The 19,056-nt window shown below is 37.5% G+C and overlaps 1 protein-coding gene across 1 annotated transcript; it reads left to right on the forward strand.

Annotated features, from left to right (window-relative positions):
• Positions 1-997: 997 nt before the first annotated feature.
• Positions 998-18,991, forward strand: LOC136219102 (imidazole glycerol phosphate synthase hisHF, chloroplastic). Its single transcript, XM_066006348.1, has 19 exons — positions 998-1,227; positions 1,328-1,410; positions 1,512-1,606; positions 1,859-1,962; positions 2,314-2,483; positions 2,579-2,693; positions 3,360-3,415; positions 3,510-3,548; positions 3,743-3,841; positions 4,094-4,156; positions 4,244-4,306; positions 4,433-4,515; positions 4,669-4,777; positions 4,871-4,924; positions 6,113-6,200; positions 6,653-6,690; positions 17,863-17,968; positions 18,327-18,493; positions 18,686-18,991. Exons 1-19 carry the CDS (start codon positions 1,047-1,049, stop codon positions 18,743-18,745), a joined length of 1,773 nt encoding a protein of 590 aa, XP_065862420.1. The 5' UTR covers positions 998-1,046; the 3' UTR covers positions 18,746-18,991.
• The last annotated feature ends 65 nt before the right edge of the window (positions 18,992-19,056 follow it).

Raw genomic sequence — 19,056 nt, forward strand, 5'->3', positions numbered from 1 at the left:
CTAAAACAAACTCACTTTATTTATAATCAATCGTTGTTATATATCCTAGTTAGGTCCTGTTTCTTTTTTTTTACTGAAATTAAGTAAATTGATCTAAATGTTACTGAACTGATAATATTAGACTTTAAAAATAACAATAATTAAAATAAATAAGTTTATAATAATAATAATAATGATGCTAATAACAATAATATTAATAATGATAAATTACTGAACTGAATTGAAATTACTAATACTAAAATTAAGTTAACAAGACTTAGCCTATTTACCTTTTTTTTTTAATTTACATTTTGTTTCCTAATTAAAAAGAAACAAGGATTCTTCCCCCCCCAACCCCCAAAAAAAAAAAAATTTTTTGTATACATAAAAAAAAAAAGTTAAATGCACAATTGATCATTGTATTTATATGGTTATCTTAAAATGATCACTCAATTTTAATTTGTCTCAATAAAATCACTCAATTTAAATTTGTCTTAATTAGCTCACTTTGACGATTTCAATTATTAAAAAACATCATAATAATGACATATGTGACACGTCAGTATGAGTCAACTCATATCTCAGACTGAACACAACACATGACATCCACATATGCACTACCTACCTATCAAGTGTTGGTTATTTTTATGAAAAGAAAACAAAATTTAGTTTATTTCATAAAAATAACCGAGACATGACTGTCATGTTTCGTCTCGATCAGAGATCTAAGTTGACTCTTGTTGACGTGTCACCCACGTCATTATTTCGATGCTTTTTAACCACTGAAATCGGTAGAGTGATCTAATTGAGACATAATTCAAAGTTTAATTATTTTATTTAGACAAATTAAAATTGAAGGATTATTTTAAGACAACCACGTAATTTGAGTGACCAATAGTGTATTTAACCAAGTGAAAAGAAATGGACTAATTCTGTTTGTATTTTTCAAGAAAAGGAATTGAAGAGCGTACGACGCCGTAGGGAAGGTCGATTTTATGTGGTAGGTTCTACTGTGTAGTTCACCCAGAACAAATAGAGAAAAAGTTGCCGAGTTTTGAATAGAAGCAATGGAGGCGGCGTCATTTGCTTCTTCTTCACCTTGTTCATCTTCTAAACTCTCAACAATCCCATCTTTTTCATCTCCTTTCTTTTCTCTTTCTAGAAATGTTTACAAAAATGACTTCCGCCGATCAAAGTTTAAGCCTTCAAGGAATCTCTCAGTCCGTGCCTCCTCTACCACCGATTCCGGTCATCTTTCTTTCTCAATTTCCTGCTAGCTCTTGCACCCTTTCTATTTTCTTTACTGATGGTGTTTTTCCTTATCCTCGCTTGTTTTGCTTCTTTGCAGTAGTCACTCTACTCGATTATGGCGCTGGAAATGTACGCAGTGTGAGAAATGCAATTCGCCATCTCGGCTTTGAAATCAAAGACGTACGTTTTTTTTTTCTTTCTACGGTCTTAACCACATGACTAAGCTTTTTCCTTCTTAATTTTTGAAAATTATAATATTCAGCAACTCGTACTTGACGCAGGTGCAAACTCCAGCTGACATTCTAAATGCAAGCCGCCTTATTTTCCCTGGTGTGGGAGCTTTTGCTCCTGCCATGGATGTCCTTAGTAAGACAGGGTATTTGTTTTATGTAGTTTTTATACATTTCGCATCAATGTTTATTTGATTCTATTTATACATTAGCAAGAAGTGTTGATGTGTTCGATTGTGATGAAAGTATTACATATAGCAGAAGATTCCTGAGTTGGATAATTCTCAAGAGTTCTAACATGGAAACATTTTGACTTATTGGAGTTTATGTTGGCCTTTTGGTATTAGTTATATTATGTGTCATTTGGAGTTTAGGTTCTCATGCTTTCTTGTGTTCAGGATGGGTGAAGCACTGTGTGACTACATTGAGAAGGATCGTCCATTTTTAGGCATTTGCCTTGGGCTTCAGCTTCTTTTCGAGTCTAGTGAGGAGAATGGTCAAGGTAAGTGTTTCATCATGACTCTATATTAGAAGTGGATGACCTTGAATTATTTTTGTTGTAGGAGCATAGGATGACAGTAATACTTGTTTTCTCTGTTCTTTTATTGCACAAATATCAATTTTTGTTTAGCAGATCCTAAAATTTCTTTTTTGAATTTAAGTTTGCATTGCTTTCTTTCACTTTCATCATGATTCGACATTTCCATGTTCATCGTAGTTAATTTCTGCTGAATCATAGCAGAGCATATTTTTTAGTCTTAGACATGCTATGTAGATTGATTTTATTCTCTTCTCTGCTTTCTTTTCTATTTGTACTTCAATTGTCTAACTAGTAGTTCTACATGTGCCTCAGTGGATGGTCTTGGCTTGATCCCTGGTGTGGTGGGCCGTTTTGACTCATCAAATGGTTTCAGAGTGCCCCATATTGGCTGGAACGCATTGCAAATTGCAAAAGACTCTGAAATTTTGGATGATATTGGAAATCGTCATGTTTACTTTGTTCACTCTTATCGTGCCATGCCAGTGTGTTTTTCATCTCTTCATCTTTTCAACCATATTCTCTTATCTATGTATCTTTGGCTTGCATATGACATACATTCTAACTATATTCTTTCTAGTCTCGTGAAAATGAGGAGTGGATTTCCTCTACCTGTAATTATGGTGACAACTTCATAGCATCTATCAGAAGAGGCAATGTGCATGCAGTTCAGTTCCATCCAGAGAAGAGTGGAGGCAAGTTTTAGCCTTGTGTTTCTGTTTCATGTGTTTGTCAAAAGCATTCCTAAATTAGTCATATGCTAAAGATAATCACAAATATTACATCTGTACTTCATCTTTTCTTGGGGAGATACTGTAAAAAAAGTACTCTCCTTTTTTTTGTCGTTTTAGGATGATCAGTTTGTTAGGTGGCGTTTTGTATTACCAATGCACTTTTGACAATTTTTTTTCTCTAATTTTCCCTTATTCATGGTAAGAGAGAGGTTGAGTGCAAACAATTCTAGTTAAGCCATAATAATTAAGAAGAAAGAGAATTTTTACATAGGAAGTCGACTTTTTGAGAGAAGTATTAAGGGTAAATAAGTCATTTTAATAGCCTCGTTAATATTTTATTGGTCTTGCTGAAAAACCTTAAACTGCATATAAAAAACCCGGAGGGAGTATATAATAATTCTTCTTGGATGAGTCTTATGCCAGATATTTTCATCCCTTTAAATGTGAATTTTATTAATGTGAGGCAAATGCCTGCAGGAAAATATCTCTATTTTGGCTTTCTCCCCTTCTCTCCCACTCTATTTTTCCATGATGCGCACATACATGAGTTCAATTATATAGCAACATGCTGTGATAAATATTGTACCATTTGCTAGTGTTAATGACCAATTGAAATGAATGTCGCAGATGTTGGTCTTTCTGTACTAAGAAGATTTTTGTTTCCAAAGTCAACTTTGACTAAGGTAGTCTTTCTATCATTGAAATCCTTGTGGTTGCTGCCTCGCTTGACTTCTATATCTGACCATCTAATGAGATTAAAACTTCATTTAAAGACAGAAGCCTGCTGAAGGGAAGGCATCAAAGCTTGCAAAAAGGGTAATAGTAGCAAAACCTAAATTTTATACGAGTTATTTTCAACATTACTCTTTTTCAAGCTTTTTGTTTAATAAGTTTTCTTGGCCACATACATCAGTTGACCCGATCTACCTTTATGGTTTAATCATTTTTTTCATCTCATTCAGATTTGATTGTTAAAAGATTCTATATTTTGGAATGTTGCTTCTGCTTAGGTAATTGCTTGTCTTGATGTGAGGACAAATGATAAAGGAGACCTTGTTGTAACCAAAGGAGACCAGTATGACGTAAGAGAACAGACCAAAGAAAATGAGGTGTGGCCAACAATATTTCATGTTTGAGCTGTTATAGATTTTAGCATTTTTATCTACCCGTTTACATACACACGTGCTCCTTTTACTTTAATGTTTACCTTGCCTAAGGTCCAAGAATAGAATTTGAATCTAATTTATCTGCGTAAATTTTCTCTATTCAAGATTGCTGCCCATTTTATTCCCGTATATTGTAAATTCTGGTGCAAGAGTATTGCATGTGCATCTAATAGTGATTGGTGTAAAATTTTGCAGGTTAGAAACCTTGGCAAGCCAGTGGAGCTTGCTGAACAATATTACAAAGATGGGGCTGATGAGGTATGCTTGGTACATTTTAGCTCAATAGGAACGTATCTGCCCAAAGAGCAACATTATAATATTAAGCATCTTGACATTGTATTTCAGGTTAGCTTTCTGAATATTACCGGTTTCCGCGACTTTCCTCTTGGCGATTTGCCAATGTTGCAGGTTGGTCTTATAGGAACTAAAACTATTTGCTAAATGAAAATTAGAAAATTAAGTTCTTGTTAACTTCTAGTGGGATATCTTTATTTTATGTCTAACTCTGTTCCTGCTTGTTTTGCTCTTTTGAAGGTTTTGAGAAGCACTTCAGAAAATGTTTTTGTACCATTGACAGTTGGAGGTGGAATAAGAGATTTTACAGATGCAAATGGCAGGTATACATTGGTGTTACACGTTGGATAATTTTCTTGCTTTTTTAGGTGGATGACCTCTGTAAATTATCCTATTTATATTTGTTTTTTTCAATGTCCAATCTTCTTCTTCATTAGGAAGATCAATAAATTATGTTACTTTATTTTTGTGCTCAGGTACTATTCTAGTCTGGAAGTTGCTGCAGAATATTTTAGGTCCGGGGCTGATAAAATTTCAATAGGAAGTGATGCAGTATATGCTGCTGAAGAGTATTTAAGAACTAAAGTATGCCGAGTACATTATTTATCCGTTTAAACATTTTTCAAAGATGCAAATAGTCTCACATGTATTCTTCTAATTGCTCTTGGACCCTTGTAGGTAAAAGCTGGGAAGAGCAGCATAGAACAGATATCAAGAGTTTATGGGAATCAGGTAACTGCTCTCCTGGCTAGTTACAAATCTATACATCTTCATACTTTTTTCTCCTTCTATATTCTCATATTATATTGAAATATTTGAAAGAAGCTGTTCCATTTATTAAGTGTTTCTGCCTTGGTTTCTAATAAACTGATGTTGTTTAGTTTGGTTTCTCTCTGTTTCCTTCCTTTGCCTTCATCTTTTTTAGATGAGTAAAGAAATAAATCTATAGGGCAGTAGACGCTGCAGAAGGGTAGCCCAAATATGTAAAGGAGAAAAATATTGCTAGATAAGATATTAATAAAATCAATTTTAGTACAGAAGTATAAAAGAATTTGTGAATGTGCAGAATATTTGAAGTTCAGAATTCTATGGAAATTTTGTAAAAAAATCAAGAGTTCTCCACTTTCTTTTTGGATGCCTTTACATTTTGTTTCTTTGAACTAACCAATAAATAGATAGTGAGAGAAACTAAACTCAGAGTTTTCTTCCTTCCAAGTCCCACATCTTACTCCCAAGATTTAGCTATAAGACAGACCCAACTTCATTAGCTGAATAAACAGTTGCTGTTCTCTTTAGGTCACTAGAAAAGTGAAACATATTCCAAATCTGCTTTACTTTTGCATTGAGAGTTCACACCCTGGTAAATTGCTCACTAGTACTGTAAAGATAATCAAGATTCAAATTCTTTCAAATCACAAAGTTAAATAGGAAAAAAATTAGTGGAAAAAAGAAGCTATAGTTATAGGTCCATTTGTCAAGTTCACAGTATCTTCCTTAGAATACTGTACCTGTCTTCTTATTGCCTCTAAAGTGATTCAAGCTTATATTGTTTGAGCATTTCAAATGGAGGTGCTCCAAACAACCTTGAAACAATCTCCTTAGGTCTTTATGTGTATATCTGAAATGCATTCAACGTAATGTTGACAATGATATTTATGATTGCTGTTATTTTCCTTTTTGGTTTTGTTATTTTTTTTCATAGTACAACATAACCTGGGGATTAGAATTGCACATTTTCACACATTTATATGATCATGAAGAGATAGAGCCATTTAATAAAAAATTTGGCACTGTCCTCGCTTATAAAAAATGTCCACAGAACAGGATCGCATTATGTTGAAAATTGTGCTTGCAGAATGTTGTAACCTTTCGAAAGCAGAACCATATTTCTCTAGCTTCCTTAACTAATATTCATTGCAGGCAGTGGTTGTAAGTATTGATCCTCGGAGAGTGTACCTCAAGAATCCAACTCATGTTGAGTTTAAGGCTGTAAGAGTAACAAACCCAGGTAAAGACTTTCTTCTTGACAATTTTTTCCATGCTTAGAAATTAATATTTATTTTTCAAAAAAAAGTTGTATTATCAAATCCTTTCATTAAACAATTAAGAGAATGTGATATACCTTACCTTTTATTCATCCAAAGTAATTACAATGCTTCTATAAACAAGATGCCAAACTTGTTTTGTCATTGACATGTATATTTGTGAATTGAAGTTGGTATTCGTTCTTTTATCTTTTTCTTTTTTTATTTACAATTTTATTTCCTCGAAGAATAAATAAATTAATACATACTTTCGTGCGTTTGCATTCATTTTTTTTGGCTGTGTGTGTGCACGTGTGTAGTGCGTGCGTGCATGCGTCAGTGTCTTTATGTATCAGTGAGAGTGTGCACATAGAAATTCTCTATTACACCCGGATGCTATAAGTTGTGTTTATTGGATTATCAACATTGGTTTCAGGTCCAAATGGAGAAGAATATGCCTGGTATCAGTGTACGGTAAGCCTTATTTTTCTTTGATCCATATTTTCCGGTCAATGTCTATAACCAACTGAGAAGCTTGTGTTCAAAAGGATCAGGCCAAGTCCGATTCAGGCTGGCATTTTTTTGACTAGCCCAACCATGGTTGGATAAAGCAGTTATCCGTTTTACATCATTGTTGAAAAAATGAATTAAAAACCTTATATTGGTTAATGAAAACAAGACGTACATGATTCAAAATTTTAATTGACCTTTAACTTGAAAGAGAGGTGGAGTGGAGTCTATTATACAAAGAAAACAAGGTAACATAGGAGGTGCATTGGCCTAGGGCAGCGAATTAGTAGCAGTTGGGATGTGGAAATTTTGGATGTGGAAATTTTGGATGACAGAAGATAATAGACTCCAATAATAACATAAAAGAAGTAAATTATTCATATAGGAGAAATAAGAATCAAGTTCTGATTTTGTAGCTGACATTTTCGATTAAATTTGTGTCTTATAGTTGCATGTGAAAATACGTAGATTAAAAACTTTTAGGGCCCTAAATTAATTATTACCGCCCCCTCTTGGACATTTCCGTCCTTTTCATTATTTGTATCCAAAAACTCAAAATCCTCTCTCCCTTTCTCTCCCGAGCAAAAAGTTGGAATTTTACGAAAATGGACCCGAGCATTCCGGAAGTGGACGATTTCGAACACGAGGTAATATTACGATCCTACAACTAAAAAAATGACCGAAATCTGTAATTTATTTATTTTTTTCGTTGGTTTTTGTCTGAATGGTTACCGCACGCTGCCTGTCCTATGGGCCGAATGGATAAACCATCCGTTCCGGCCTAGGGTGAAACAGGTGGCATGCCCGTTCCGGTCTAGGGTGAAACGGGTGGCATGCCTGTTCCCCTTTAAATAGGGCCGAAACACCATAAAACGTAAATTTTTTCATTTTTTCCGACTTTTTTTAACAGCTGTTATGCATTTTTGGTATATTCAAGAACCGTTAGAAGATTGATATACCGGCGACATTGATTACAGTCCCCGTTTCATAACGGACACCGTTTTCCCTTCGTGTCAAGATGCTGTTGAATGGGCAAAAAAAGTTATTCAGAATGGGTTTGAGCTAATAATATCTTCGTACAAACAAGGAGGAAAGCAGAAGCTGTTGAGATGTTCACGGGGTGAACGCTATAGAGGAGTTGTGAAAAATCCTGAAAAGACTTTAATAAGAAAAAGTAAAACAAAAGCGTGTCGTTGTAAATTTCAGATTAAAGCCTATCAACATGCAGACCTTTCTGGTTGGGGGATACAGACTAAGTCTGGGTCAACTGGTATGCACAACCATACATTACGTGTTTATGCAGAGGGAAGTCGGCAGATGAGCGTACTCAGTACCACATCTAAAGTAATTGTGCGTGATATAAATTCGGCTCAAGCAAAGCCGTGTGCTATATTAGCAGCAGTTAAAGAAAAGAATCCAGCTGACAACCAAACAATTAAATACGTCTACAATTACAGGGATAAGTTGAGGAAGGATGAGTTCGAAGGTAGAGGCTTGGCTAGTCAATTCTACCATATTGCTGTCGAGAACAGATATGTTAATTATACCCTTGCTGATCCTGATTCTAGCGTGATAACGCATGTGTTTATGGCACATCCACACTCAGTGGATATATTCAGGAACTACTACTGGTATATCAGCATTGATTCAACATACAAAATTAACAAGTACAAAATGCCATTTGTTGAAATTGTTGGGATGACGCCATGCAATAACAACTTTAAGATCGCGTATGCCATAATTAAAGATGAGACTGAAAGGAGCTATCGTTGGGTCCTGCAGAGGCTGAGGATTTTGATGGGGTTTGACCTTAACCCGACTGTTATTGTTAGTGATAGGGAGTTGGGGTTGTTGAAGCCGATCCAAGAGGTTTTTCCACATTCAGCACACTTGTTATGCACTTGGCATATAAATAAGGATGTGGAAGATCAGATCTACATACTTATGGGAGATAAGGTACATGCCGCTAAATTCAAGAATGGAAGATGGAGAACAATAATACAATCTTTAACCATTGCTGAATATGAGATAAATTTGAGCAAGATGAGAGATGCGATGTCTAGGTATCAAAATGTCATCTCTTACATTGAGGAGGCGTGGTTGGTGCATAAGGAGAAGTTTGTTGTTGCTTGGACAAAGGATTTCCTACATTTTGGCAACACAACTTCTTGTAGAGTGGAGAGCGAACATGCGAGTCTAAAGTAATGGCTAAATACCGCCACTGACTCCCTCGCTACGGTATGACAGAAGGTTCACAAACAAATAGAATCTCAAGCTACTAATATCAGGTATTAGCATTTGTTCTACTGCAGTTAAGTAATTTGCATTTATGAATATATTTTATAAATGATAGTATATTTATCTTCTTATCATGTACATGCTTGAGCAGTCAAGGCTTCGTAAAGGAGTCATGTACTCCAGATTCCCACTTAACTATCCGGTCTTTAATGTCTCCCACCACTGTATGCAGTTGCTCAGTGATGAGTTAGAGCGCATGAGAGGTTTGAGTTATGAAGTGAACGTGCGTTGCGGTTGTGTATTGAGAACCTCTCATCAGATCTCATGTGCATGCGAGCTCAAACAAGCTTATGATCTTAACAACCCGATCAATATTGAGAGTGTTCATGTGCTCTGGAGAACACTTTTAATTAATTATGGTCACACTGATGAAAATGTAGGGTGTAATAATCAAACGGAGGATTCGATCAGGTCTTTAAAGGCGACCCAGCCTTTGTGGGGAATATTTCATTATTGATCCATGATCAACTGCACCCGGATCAAACGCACTATACTGAACCAGATGTAAAAATTCACGTGCGAGGACGACCTAAGAGGAATAAATCAACAAAACGTACGTCGAGTGCGTGGGAGTACAATGACACTGGCCGTGGACGTGCTCGTTCTTCTAGTTCGTCTCGGAGTCGTGGTAGAAGTGGTAGAAGAAGTTCTTCATTTTCAGTCCATAATGTTGCCTCAATAGGTAATGTTTATTTGATAAACCCAATTTGAGTTATGTAAAATTACAACCAAAATAAGTCTTGCGAGCTTTACAATATCTTATTTCACTCACTGCAGATGGAAAAAACGTTTGACGTTTGTGATTTTGTACATTATGATAAAATAGTCGGCATAATTAAGCCCTATGTCGAATCATATTTTGACGTCATAGGTGATGACAATTGTGGGTTCCGTGTCGTTGCAACCTATATTTTTGGTAGCGAAGAATCGTGGCATGCAGTTAGGCGTAGCATTAGAAATGAAATAATTGCTAACCGTTTCCTGTATGAAAATGTATATGTCGACGGGGTTGATTCATCAATTAGTAGGATTAGTTGGGACAGTGCAGGTTGTACTCGGGACTATTGGATGCTCGTTTGGGATGACTTGTATCCGATTGCTACATTGTATAATGCTGCTGTCATGTTTTTCGCTTTCGGGGGTGGGCAGACATTGATGTTTTGTGGTACTGTCTTAACATTGTATGTCGCCTCTACTGCTACAAGACCATAACGAGAGATATGTATAGCTCATTTAGGGACTAACTACCCACACTATATTCGTTTAAATTTAGCTACGGGTTTTCCGGTACCCCTATACTGTTATGGTGGTTTGAGTTTCGTGATCGAAGCGTTTTAGGGTGGGAGCGCTTCTATGATGTTCGTAGAGCACTGTGGAACAGATTGGTAAACATTAGGGGCATTTAGTTTTATTGTTATTGTGTATTTTGTAGACTTTGTGTGTTGTTATTGAGTTCTGTGTCATCTTTGGCATCCCATCCTTAATGGAAATTGACTTCAGCACTAGTAGGAAAAGGGTAAATAAGAGGTGGATGCTAAGAAGTGAAGTTGGCACATACCGTATAAAAGTCGAATAGTATAGAAAGAATAAGGAAGAAACTAAGCAACCATGCTAGCTCTTCTCTTTGCTCAGAATCTAATTCACACTTGCTTGCTTGAAGTTAATTGTGTACTTTCCCTCTCTTTTCCTTCCCACTTCCTTTTTGTACTTTCGCGCCCCTCCCTATAATGTAATGAATTGAATGAGCCCAGCGGTCTAAGTAAGAGTTGAGACGGAGAAGTTCTGAGAGGAATATGAATCCTCCCTCTTTGGTAGCATCACATGAGCAGCTGTACAGAACTCAATAACAATACACAGTCTACAAAATACACAATAACAATAAAACTAAATGCCCCTAATGTTTACCAATCTGTTCCACTGTGCTCTCCGAACATCATAGAAGCGCTCTCACCCTTCAACGATTTGATCACGAAACTCAAACCACCATAATAGGGTACCGGAAAACCAGTAGCTAAATTTAAACGGATATAGCGTGGTAGTTAATCCCTAAATGAGCTATACATATCTCACGTTTTGGTCTTGTAGCAGTGGAGGCGACATACAATGTTAAGACAGTACCACAAAACATCAATGTCTGCCCACCCTCGAAACCGAAAAACATGACAGCAGCATTATACAATGTAGCAATCGGATACAAGTCGTCCCAAACAAGCATCCAATAGTCCTTTGTACAATCTGCACCGTCCCAACTAATCCTACTAATTGATAAATCAACCCAGTCAACATATACATTTTCATACAGGAAACAATTAGCAATTATTTCATTTCTAATGCTACGCCTAACTGAATGTCACGATTCTTCGCTACCAAAAATATAGGTTGCAACGACACGGAACCCACAATTGTCATCACCAATGACGTCGAAATATGATTCGACGTAGGGCTTAATTATGCCGACTATTTTATCAGAATTTACAAAATCACAAACGTCAAATGTTTTTCAATATGCGGTGAGTGAAATAAGATATTGTAAAGCTTACAGGATTTATTTTGGTTGTAAATGAACTAGATATTGCAAAACATTTGCAGAACTCAAATTGGGTTTATCAAATAAACATTACCTGTTGAGGCAACATTATGGACCGATGATGAAGAGCTTCTTCTACCACGACTTCGAGACAAACTAGAAGAACGAGCACGTCTATGACCAGTGTCATTGTACTCCCACGCACTCAGCATGCATTTTGTTGATTTACTCCCATTAGGTCGTCCTCGCACGTGAATTTTTACATCTGTTTCAGTATAGTGCGCTTGATCCGGGTGCAGTTGATCATGGATCAGTAATGAAATATTCCGCATAAAGGCTAGGTCGCCTTTAGAGACCTGGTCGACTAAGGATTGAAAGTATCTCTGATCCTCTGTTTGATCATTACACCTTACATTTTCATCAGTGTGACCATAATTAATTAAAAGTGTTTTCCAGAACACATGAACACTCTCAATACTGATGGGGTTGTTAAGATCATAAGCTTGTTTGAGCTCGCATGCACATAAGATCTGATAAGAGGTTCTCAATACACAACCGCAATGCACGTTCACTTCATAACTCAAATCTCTCATGCGCTCTAACTCATCACGGAGCAACTGCATATAGTGGTGGGAGACATTAAAGACCGGGTAGTTAAGTGGGAATCCGGAGTACATGACTCCTTTACGAAGCCTTGACTGCTCAAGCATGTACATGATAAGAAGATAAACATACTATCAGTTATAAAATATATTCATAAATGCAAGCAGTAGAACAAATGCTAATACCTGATATTAGTTGATTGAGATTCTATTTGCTTGTGAACCTTCTGCCATACTGTATCGAGAAAGCTAGTGGCGGTATTTAGCCATTGCTTTAGACTCGCATGTTCGCTCTCCACTGTACAAGAAGTTGTGTTGCCAAAATGTAGGAAATCTTTCGTCCAAGCAACAACGAACTTCTCCTTATGCACCAACTACGTCTCCTCAACGTAAGACATAACATTTTGGTACCTAGACATCGCATCCCTCATCTTGCTCAGATTTATCTCATATTCAGCAATGGTTAAGGATTGTATTATTGTTCTCCATCTTCCATTCTTGAATTTAGCGGCATGTACCTTATCTTCCATAAGTCTGTAGATCCGATCTTCTACATCCTTATTTATATGCCAAGTGCATAGCAAGTGTGCTGAATGTGGAAAAACCTCTTGGATCGGCTTCAACAACGCCAACTCCCTATCACTAACAATAACAGTCGGGTTAAGATCAAACCTCCATCAAAATCCTCAGCCTCTGTAGGACCCAACGATAGCTCCTTTCAGTCTCATCTTTAATTATGGCATACACGATCTTAAAGTTGTTATTGCATGACGTCATGCCAACAATTTCAACAAATGATATTTTGTACTTGTTAATTTTGTACGTTGAATCAATGCCGATATACCAGTAGTAGGTCCAATATATCCTCCGAGTCTGGATGTGCCATAAACACATGCGTTATCACGCCAGAATCAGGATCAGTAAGGGTATAATTAACATACATGTTCTCGACAGCAATATGGTAGAATTGACTAGCCAAGTCTCTACCTTCGAACTCATCCTTCCTCAACTTATTCCTGTAATTGTAGACGTATTTAATTGTTTGGTTGTCAGCTGGATGCTTTTCTTTAACTGCTGCTAATATAGCACACGATTTTGCTTCAGCCGAACTCATATCACGCACAATTACTTTAGATGCGGTACTGAGTCCGCTCATTTGTCGACTTCCCTCTGCATATACACGTAATGTATGGTTGTGCATACCAGTTGACCCAAACTCAGTCTCTGTCCCCCAACCAGAAAGGTCTGCATGTTGACAGGCTTTAATCTGAAATTTACGACACGTTTTTGTTTTACTTATTCTTATTAAAGTCTCTTTAGGATTTTTCACAACTCCTCTATAGCGTTCACCCCGTGAACATTTCAACAGCTTCTTCTTTACCCCATGTTTGTGCGAAGATATTATTAGCTCAAACTCATTCTGAATAGCAACCTTTTTTGCCCATCAAACAGCATCTTGACATGAAGAGAAAACGGTGTCCGTTATGAAACGGGGACTGTAATCAATGCCGTCGGTATACCAATCTTCTAACGGTTCCTGAATATACCAAAAATGCATAACAGTTGTTAAAAAAGTCGGAAAAAATGAAAAAATTTACGTTTGATGGTGTTTCGGCCCTTTTTAAAGGGGAACGGGCATGCCACCCGTTTCACACTAAGCCGGAACGGGCGGAGCATGTTGCTTGTCCCATGAGCGGAACGGGTGGCTCGCGCTGCCCACAGGCGGAACGGGTGGTTCATCCATTCGGCCCGTAGGATGGGCAGTGTGCGGTACCCGTTCAGGCAAAAAACCAACGGGAAAAAAAATTACAGTTTTCGGTCATTTTTTTAGTTGTAGGATCGTAATATTACCTCGTGTTCGAGATCGTCCACTTCCGGAATGCTCGGATTCATTTTCGTAAAATTCCAATTTTTTGCTTGGGAGAGAAAAGATTTTGAGTTTTTGAATACAAATAATGAAAAAGGGCGGAAATGTCCAAGAGGGGACGGTAATAAGTAATGTAGAGGCAATAAGTCATTTAGGGGCGATATTTAGCAAAACCCTATTAAGCCCCTGATTTGGAAGTAAAACCTTTTTGACTACAGAGAGTCATTTCCAGAGAGAGAGCAATTTAAAACTGACAACCATTTCAGAAAATTAGAGAAACCTCTGCAGAAAAAATGAAATAAGATAATAAATTAAATACAAAAGATGCAAAGTAACGGTAAATTTCTTGAAACAATGGAAAACTCTATCATCATATTCATAGGCTTGAAATTACATTTCTACGTTGGATGGTGCTTTTCCGACATTACTTATCAACAACAACAAACAACAACAAAGCCTTAGTCCCGAAATGATTCGGGGTCGGCTAACATGAACCATCATATAAAACCGTGAAATCAAGTCGCGTCAGCGATACAAATTCGCTCCCTCCACTCCGTCCTATCCACTACCATATTTTCCTCAATTCCCAGTAAACTCATATCACTCTCGATCACTCTCCTCCAAGTTTGCTTAGGTCTTCCCCTACCCCTCACCACTACATCCCTTTGCCACTCTTCGGTTCTCCTAACCGACGCATCAAGCGCTCTACGTCTCACATGGCCAAACCACCTTAGTCGGTTTTCTCTCATTTTATTCTCAATAGATGTGACCCCTACTTTTGTCCTAATTATTTCATTACTCACCCGATCCTTTCTCGTATGACCACACATCCATCTCAACATACGCATTTCCGCCACCGACATCTTATGGATGTGGCAGTGTTTCACTGCCCAACACTCCGTACCATATAACAATGATGGTCTAATTGCCGTCCGGTAGAATTTTTCCCTTCAATCTATTAGGCATGCCGGGGTCACAAAGGAAACCCGTAGCACTCTTCCACTTCGACCAACCAGCTTTAATCCTATGAGCAACATCTCCATCTACTTCTCCATCCGTTTGGATAATAGATCCTAAATACCGGAAGCAATCCAAAGCCTGAACAACTCTCCCATCTAGGGTGATTGTCCCTGCCTCCCTACTCCTATGGCCGCTAAACTTACACTCCAAATATTATGTCTTACTTCGGCTCAACTTAAAGCCTCTAGATTCTAGAGTTTGTCTCCATAGTTCCAACTTCCTCTCCACTCCTTTCGTTTCATCAACCAACACAATATCATCTGCAAACAGCATGCACCATGGTATACCATCTTGAAGTGAACTTGTTAGTTTATCCATAATGATGGCAAAAAGAAATGAGTTTAGTGCGGAACCTTGATGCACTCCAATCGTAATAGGAAACTCTTCAGTTTTTCCAACACTAGTATGTACACTCGTGCATGCTCCCTCATACATGTCCTTTATGATGTTAATATATTTCCGCGAAATGCCTTTTCTTATCAAGGCCCAAAGTACTTCCCTTGGTACCTTATCATATGCTTTCTCTAAGTCAATGAAAACCATATGCAAGTCTTTCTTCTTATTTCAATAGTGCTCCATTAATTGTCTCATTAGATGGATGGCTTCCATAGTTGATTGTTCCGGCATAAAGCCAAACTGGTTTTCTGAGATCTTCACCGTCCTCCTTAGCCTTTGTTCGATCACTCGCTCCCAAAGTTTCATAGTGTGACTCATTAATTTGATTCCCCGATAATTGGCACAATCTTGGACATCGCATTTGTTCTTATACAAAGGGATTAAGATACTTTTCCTCCATTCTGATGGCATCTTATTGTTTTTCCAAATTTTGTTGAAGAACGTCGTCAACCATTCGATTCCTCTTTCTCCCAAACATCTCCAAATCTCAATAGTGATGCCATCAGGTCCTACTGCTTTCTTCAATTTCATCTTATTTAATGCCATTTTGACTTCACCCTTTTGAATTCTCCGCAGGCATTCATGATTTATCATATCGTGACGGATACTTATATCTCCAACATCTTGTCTGCGATCTCCAACTAGGACATTTTGGTCCACATCCTTCACACATTTAACTTTTCCGAGATCTCGCGTCTTCCTATCTCTCATCCGAGCAATTCTATATATGTCTCTTTCCCCTTCTTTCGTATCCAATCTTGTATACAGATCCCGATTCACCTTTGCTCTAGCATCTCGTAAGACCTTCTTTACTTCCCTTTTAGCCTCTTTGTATTTTTCGTAATTCTCGTCACTCCTACATTTCCCCAATATTTTATAGGATTCTCGCTTACTCTTTACTGCTTGTCGTACTTCTGTCCACCAAGATGTGTCCTTACCCGGTGGCATGCTACCTTTAGATCCCCCTAGAACTTCCTTCGCTACTTCCCTTATACTATGCTCCATCTTAGTCCATATCGAATCTATATCTAAATTCATATTACAAGTCCAAATATCTTTTTTGGTCATCTCATCCACAAATTTTTGTTGATTTTCCCCTTGCAATTTCCACCACTTAATCTTAGTCTTTACTTGTGGTGTTTGTTTTCTTATACATTTCCTACTTCGAAAATCAAGCACCACTACTCTATGTTGGGTTGTCGTACTCTCACCAGGGATCACCTTACAATCAATATAACTCTTTCTCCAAGCACTCCTTACTAAGAAAAAGTCAATTTGGCTCGCATTACCGCCACTCCGATAAGTCACTAAGTGGGATGTTCTCTTCATAAACCATGTGTTCATGATACTCAAGTCATAGGCTGATGCGAATTCCAAAATATCATTTCCTGTTTCATTCTTATCTCCAAAACCATACCCTCCATGAACACTCTCAAACCCATCTCGCCTAGAACCCACATGTCCATTGAGATCATCCCCTAGTACCATTTTTTCATCCTTAGGAACCTGTTGCACCACTTCCTCTAAGTCCTTCCAAAAAGCTTGTCTTATAGAGACATCTAATCCTATTTGTGGCGCATATGCACTAATGACATTCACAACCTCATCCCCTATCACTAGCTTAACACTCATAATTCTATCGCTCTTCCTAGACACCGCTACTACATCATCAATATACTCCCTATCAATAAGAATACCTACTCTATTTCTACCCTTATCCTTTCCTGAGTACCAAAGCTTATAACCCCAAGGAGCTATCTATCTGGCCTTGGCTCCAACCCACTTGGTTTCTTGTAGACACATTATATTTATTCTCCTCTTCTTCATAACATCTACAATTTCAGCTAATCTTCCTGTCAAAGAACCTATGTTCCATGTCCCAAAGCGTAACCTACTACCCTTACCCCTACCCCTACCATTACCGTATACTAGCTTATTTACCCGCAACCCTTGCATATTTGACACCAACCCCGGGTCCTAGGGTGGCGCGCCGCTTCGGGGCGACGACCTAGCAACCCTTGCACATTTATCACTACACCCGGGTCTAGGAAGTGCAGCGCGTCGCTGAGTAGGGAACGCCCCAACAATATTTATATCATGGTTCATGTCATAAGATGTGGCTAAGTTTTACGCTGGCCGCCACAAACCTACCGCAACCCTCCTCCTTTGTCCGGGCTTGGGACCGGCTGTAAAGGCCACCAAGTGACCCTCACAGGCGGAGTTTTCCGACATTACTTATCATATTAACCATATTTCATGTACTGGTGTGATCAAATAACTTGATAAGAAAGAGGGAAAATTGAAAAAAAAACTCACATAAGTGTTTTCTACTGCCTTAATTCCACTGCTGGTGCTGGATTTCTTTGTGGGTTTTGACATATTAAATAACAGATGACTTTTTTTTTTTTTTTTTTCCCTTTCTGAAGGTTAGTGGTGGACGAGAAGGTCGACCAATTGGAGCCTATGAACTTGCAAAAGCAGTTGAAGAGCTAGGAGCTGGAGAAATATTACTGAACTGCATTGATTGTGATGGTGAGGATTCTTTTCTTTGTAGAATTTTCAATCACGGAACTTGGATTTCTGGCATCTGAACTTCAAAGTTAGTTAATTTAACATTATGGCATTATTTTCTCTTACAAAAATGATGGTATTTAGCTTTGGGATTCAAAGATCTAAAAGTTATAAAATAGGTCACTGTGCTTTAAGGTATTTGATTTACCCATGAATACTAACTTCATATTCTCACGCGGGGCGTAATGATATCTCATATATCAGTCCAGTATATTTTAAGGCAGTATTGTCCTCAAAACTGTTGTTAGAACACTCTTACAACTTGTTTAGTTGTTTTCTAATTTTCAGTTTTCATGATTAATGATTTGTTGTTATTCAGGTCAAGGGAAAGGATTCGACATAGATTTAATAAAGTTGATCTCAGATGCTGTGAGCATACCTGTGATTGCAAGTAGCGGCGCAGGTGCTTCTGAACATTTCACCCAGGTCTTCAGAAAAACAAATGCATCTGCTGCTCTTGCTGCCGGTATTTTCCATAGAAAAGAGGTAACAACCTGTGCTTTTCTTGTCCACTGTTAGATTTTATCAACCATTACGATTTGAACTGTCATTTTCTGCACATGAACAAACTATGAATTTGGCTAATCTTAAGGTTATAACGTTAACTTTATCACTTAGAACCATGAAATGGAGTCTGGAATATTTATTATTTGGTTTTATTATATTATGGGATTGCAGGTTCCAATTCAATCTGTAAAAGAGCACTTGGTGAAAGAAGGCATAGAAGTTAGAATCTAAATGGTTATTGCTCTTAGTTCGTTATTTAAAATTCAAACTTATCTGTAACTTCCTCTCTCTTTGTAAGGGAATAAAATTAAAATTTTGCTGGATCTTTTTTTTTTTTCTTTTTTTTCTAATGGAAATTTTTTGCTGTATCTTTGAATTATTGTTGTAGCATGTAAAACGAAAATTTGGAGATATTAGTAATGCCATGTCATGAATGTGAGTGGCTTCCCTTTATAAAATTTGTCATTATGAAGTTCTGCTAATCTATCTTTTGCATGGAAACTCTGTTCCATTTTCATTAGCGTTTCTGCGTTTCCGTTTCT

This window comes from Euphorbia lathyris, chromosome 2 (assembly GCF_963576675.1).
Source record: "Euphorbia lathyris chromosome 2, ddEupLath1.1, whole genome shotgun sequence".
Taxonomy (NCBI): Eukaryota; Viridiplantae; Streptophyta; class Magnoliopsida; order Malpighiales; family Euphorbiaceae; genus Euphorbia; species Euphorbia lathyris.

Bases quoted from the DNA above. Each gene is read 5' to 3' on its own strand.
- LOC136219102 (XM_066006348.1), top strand. From the start codon at position 1,047: ATGGAGGCGGCGTCATTTGCTTCTTCTTCACCTTGTTCATCTTCTAAA. The intron at 2,484-2,578 runs GTGTGTTTTTCA...TATTCTTTCTAG, and splicing joins ACTCTTATCGTGCCATGCCA to TCTCGTGAAAATGAGGAGTG. The intron at 3,416-3,509 runs GTAGTCTTTCTA...ATTTAAAGACAG, and splicing joins CAAAGTCAACTTTGACTAAG to AAGCCTGCTGAAGGGAAGGC.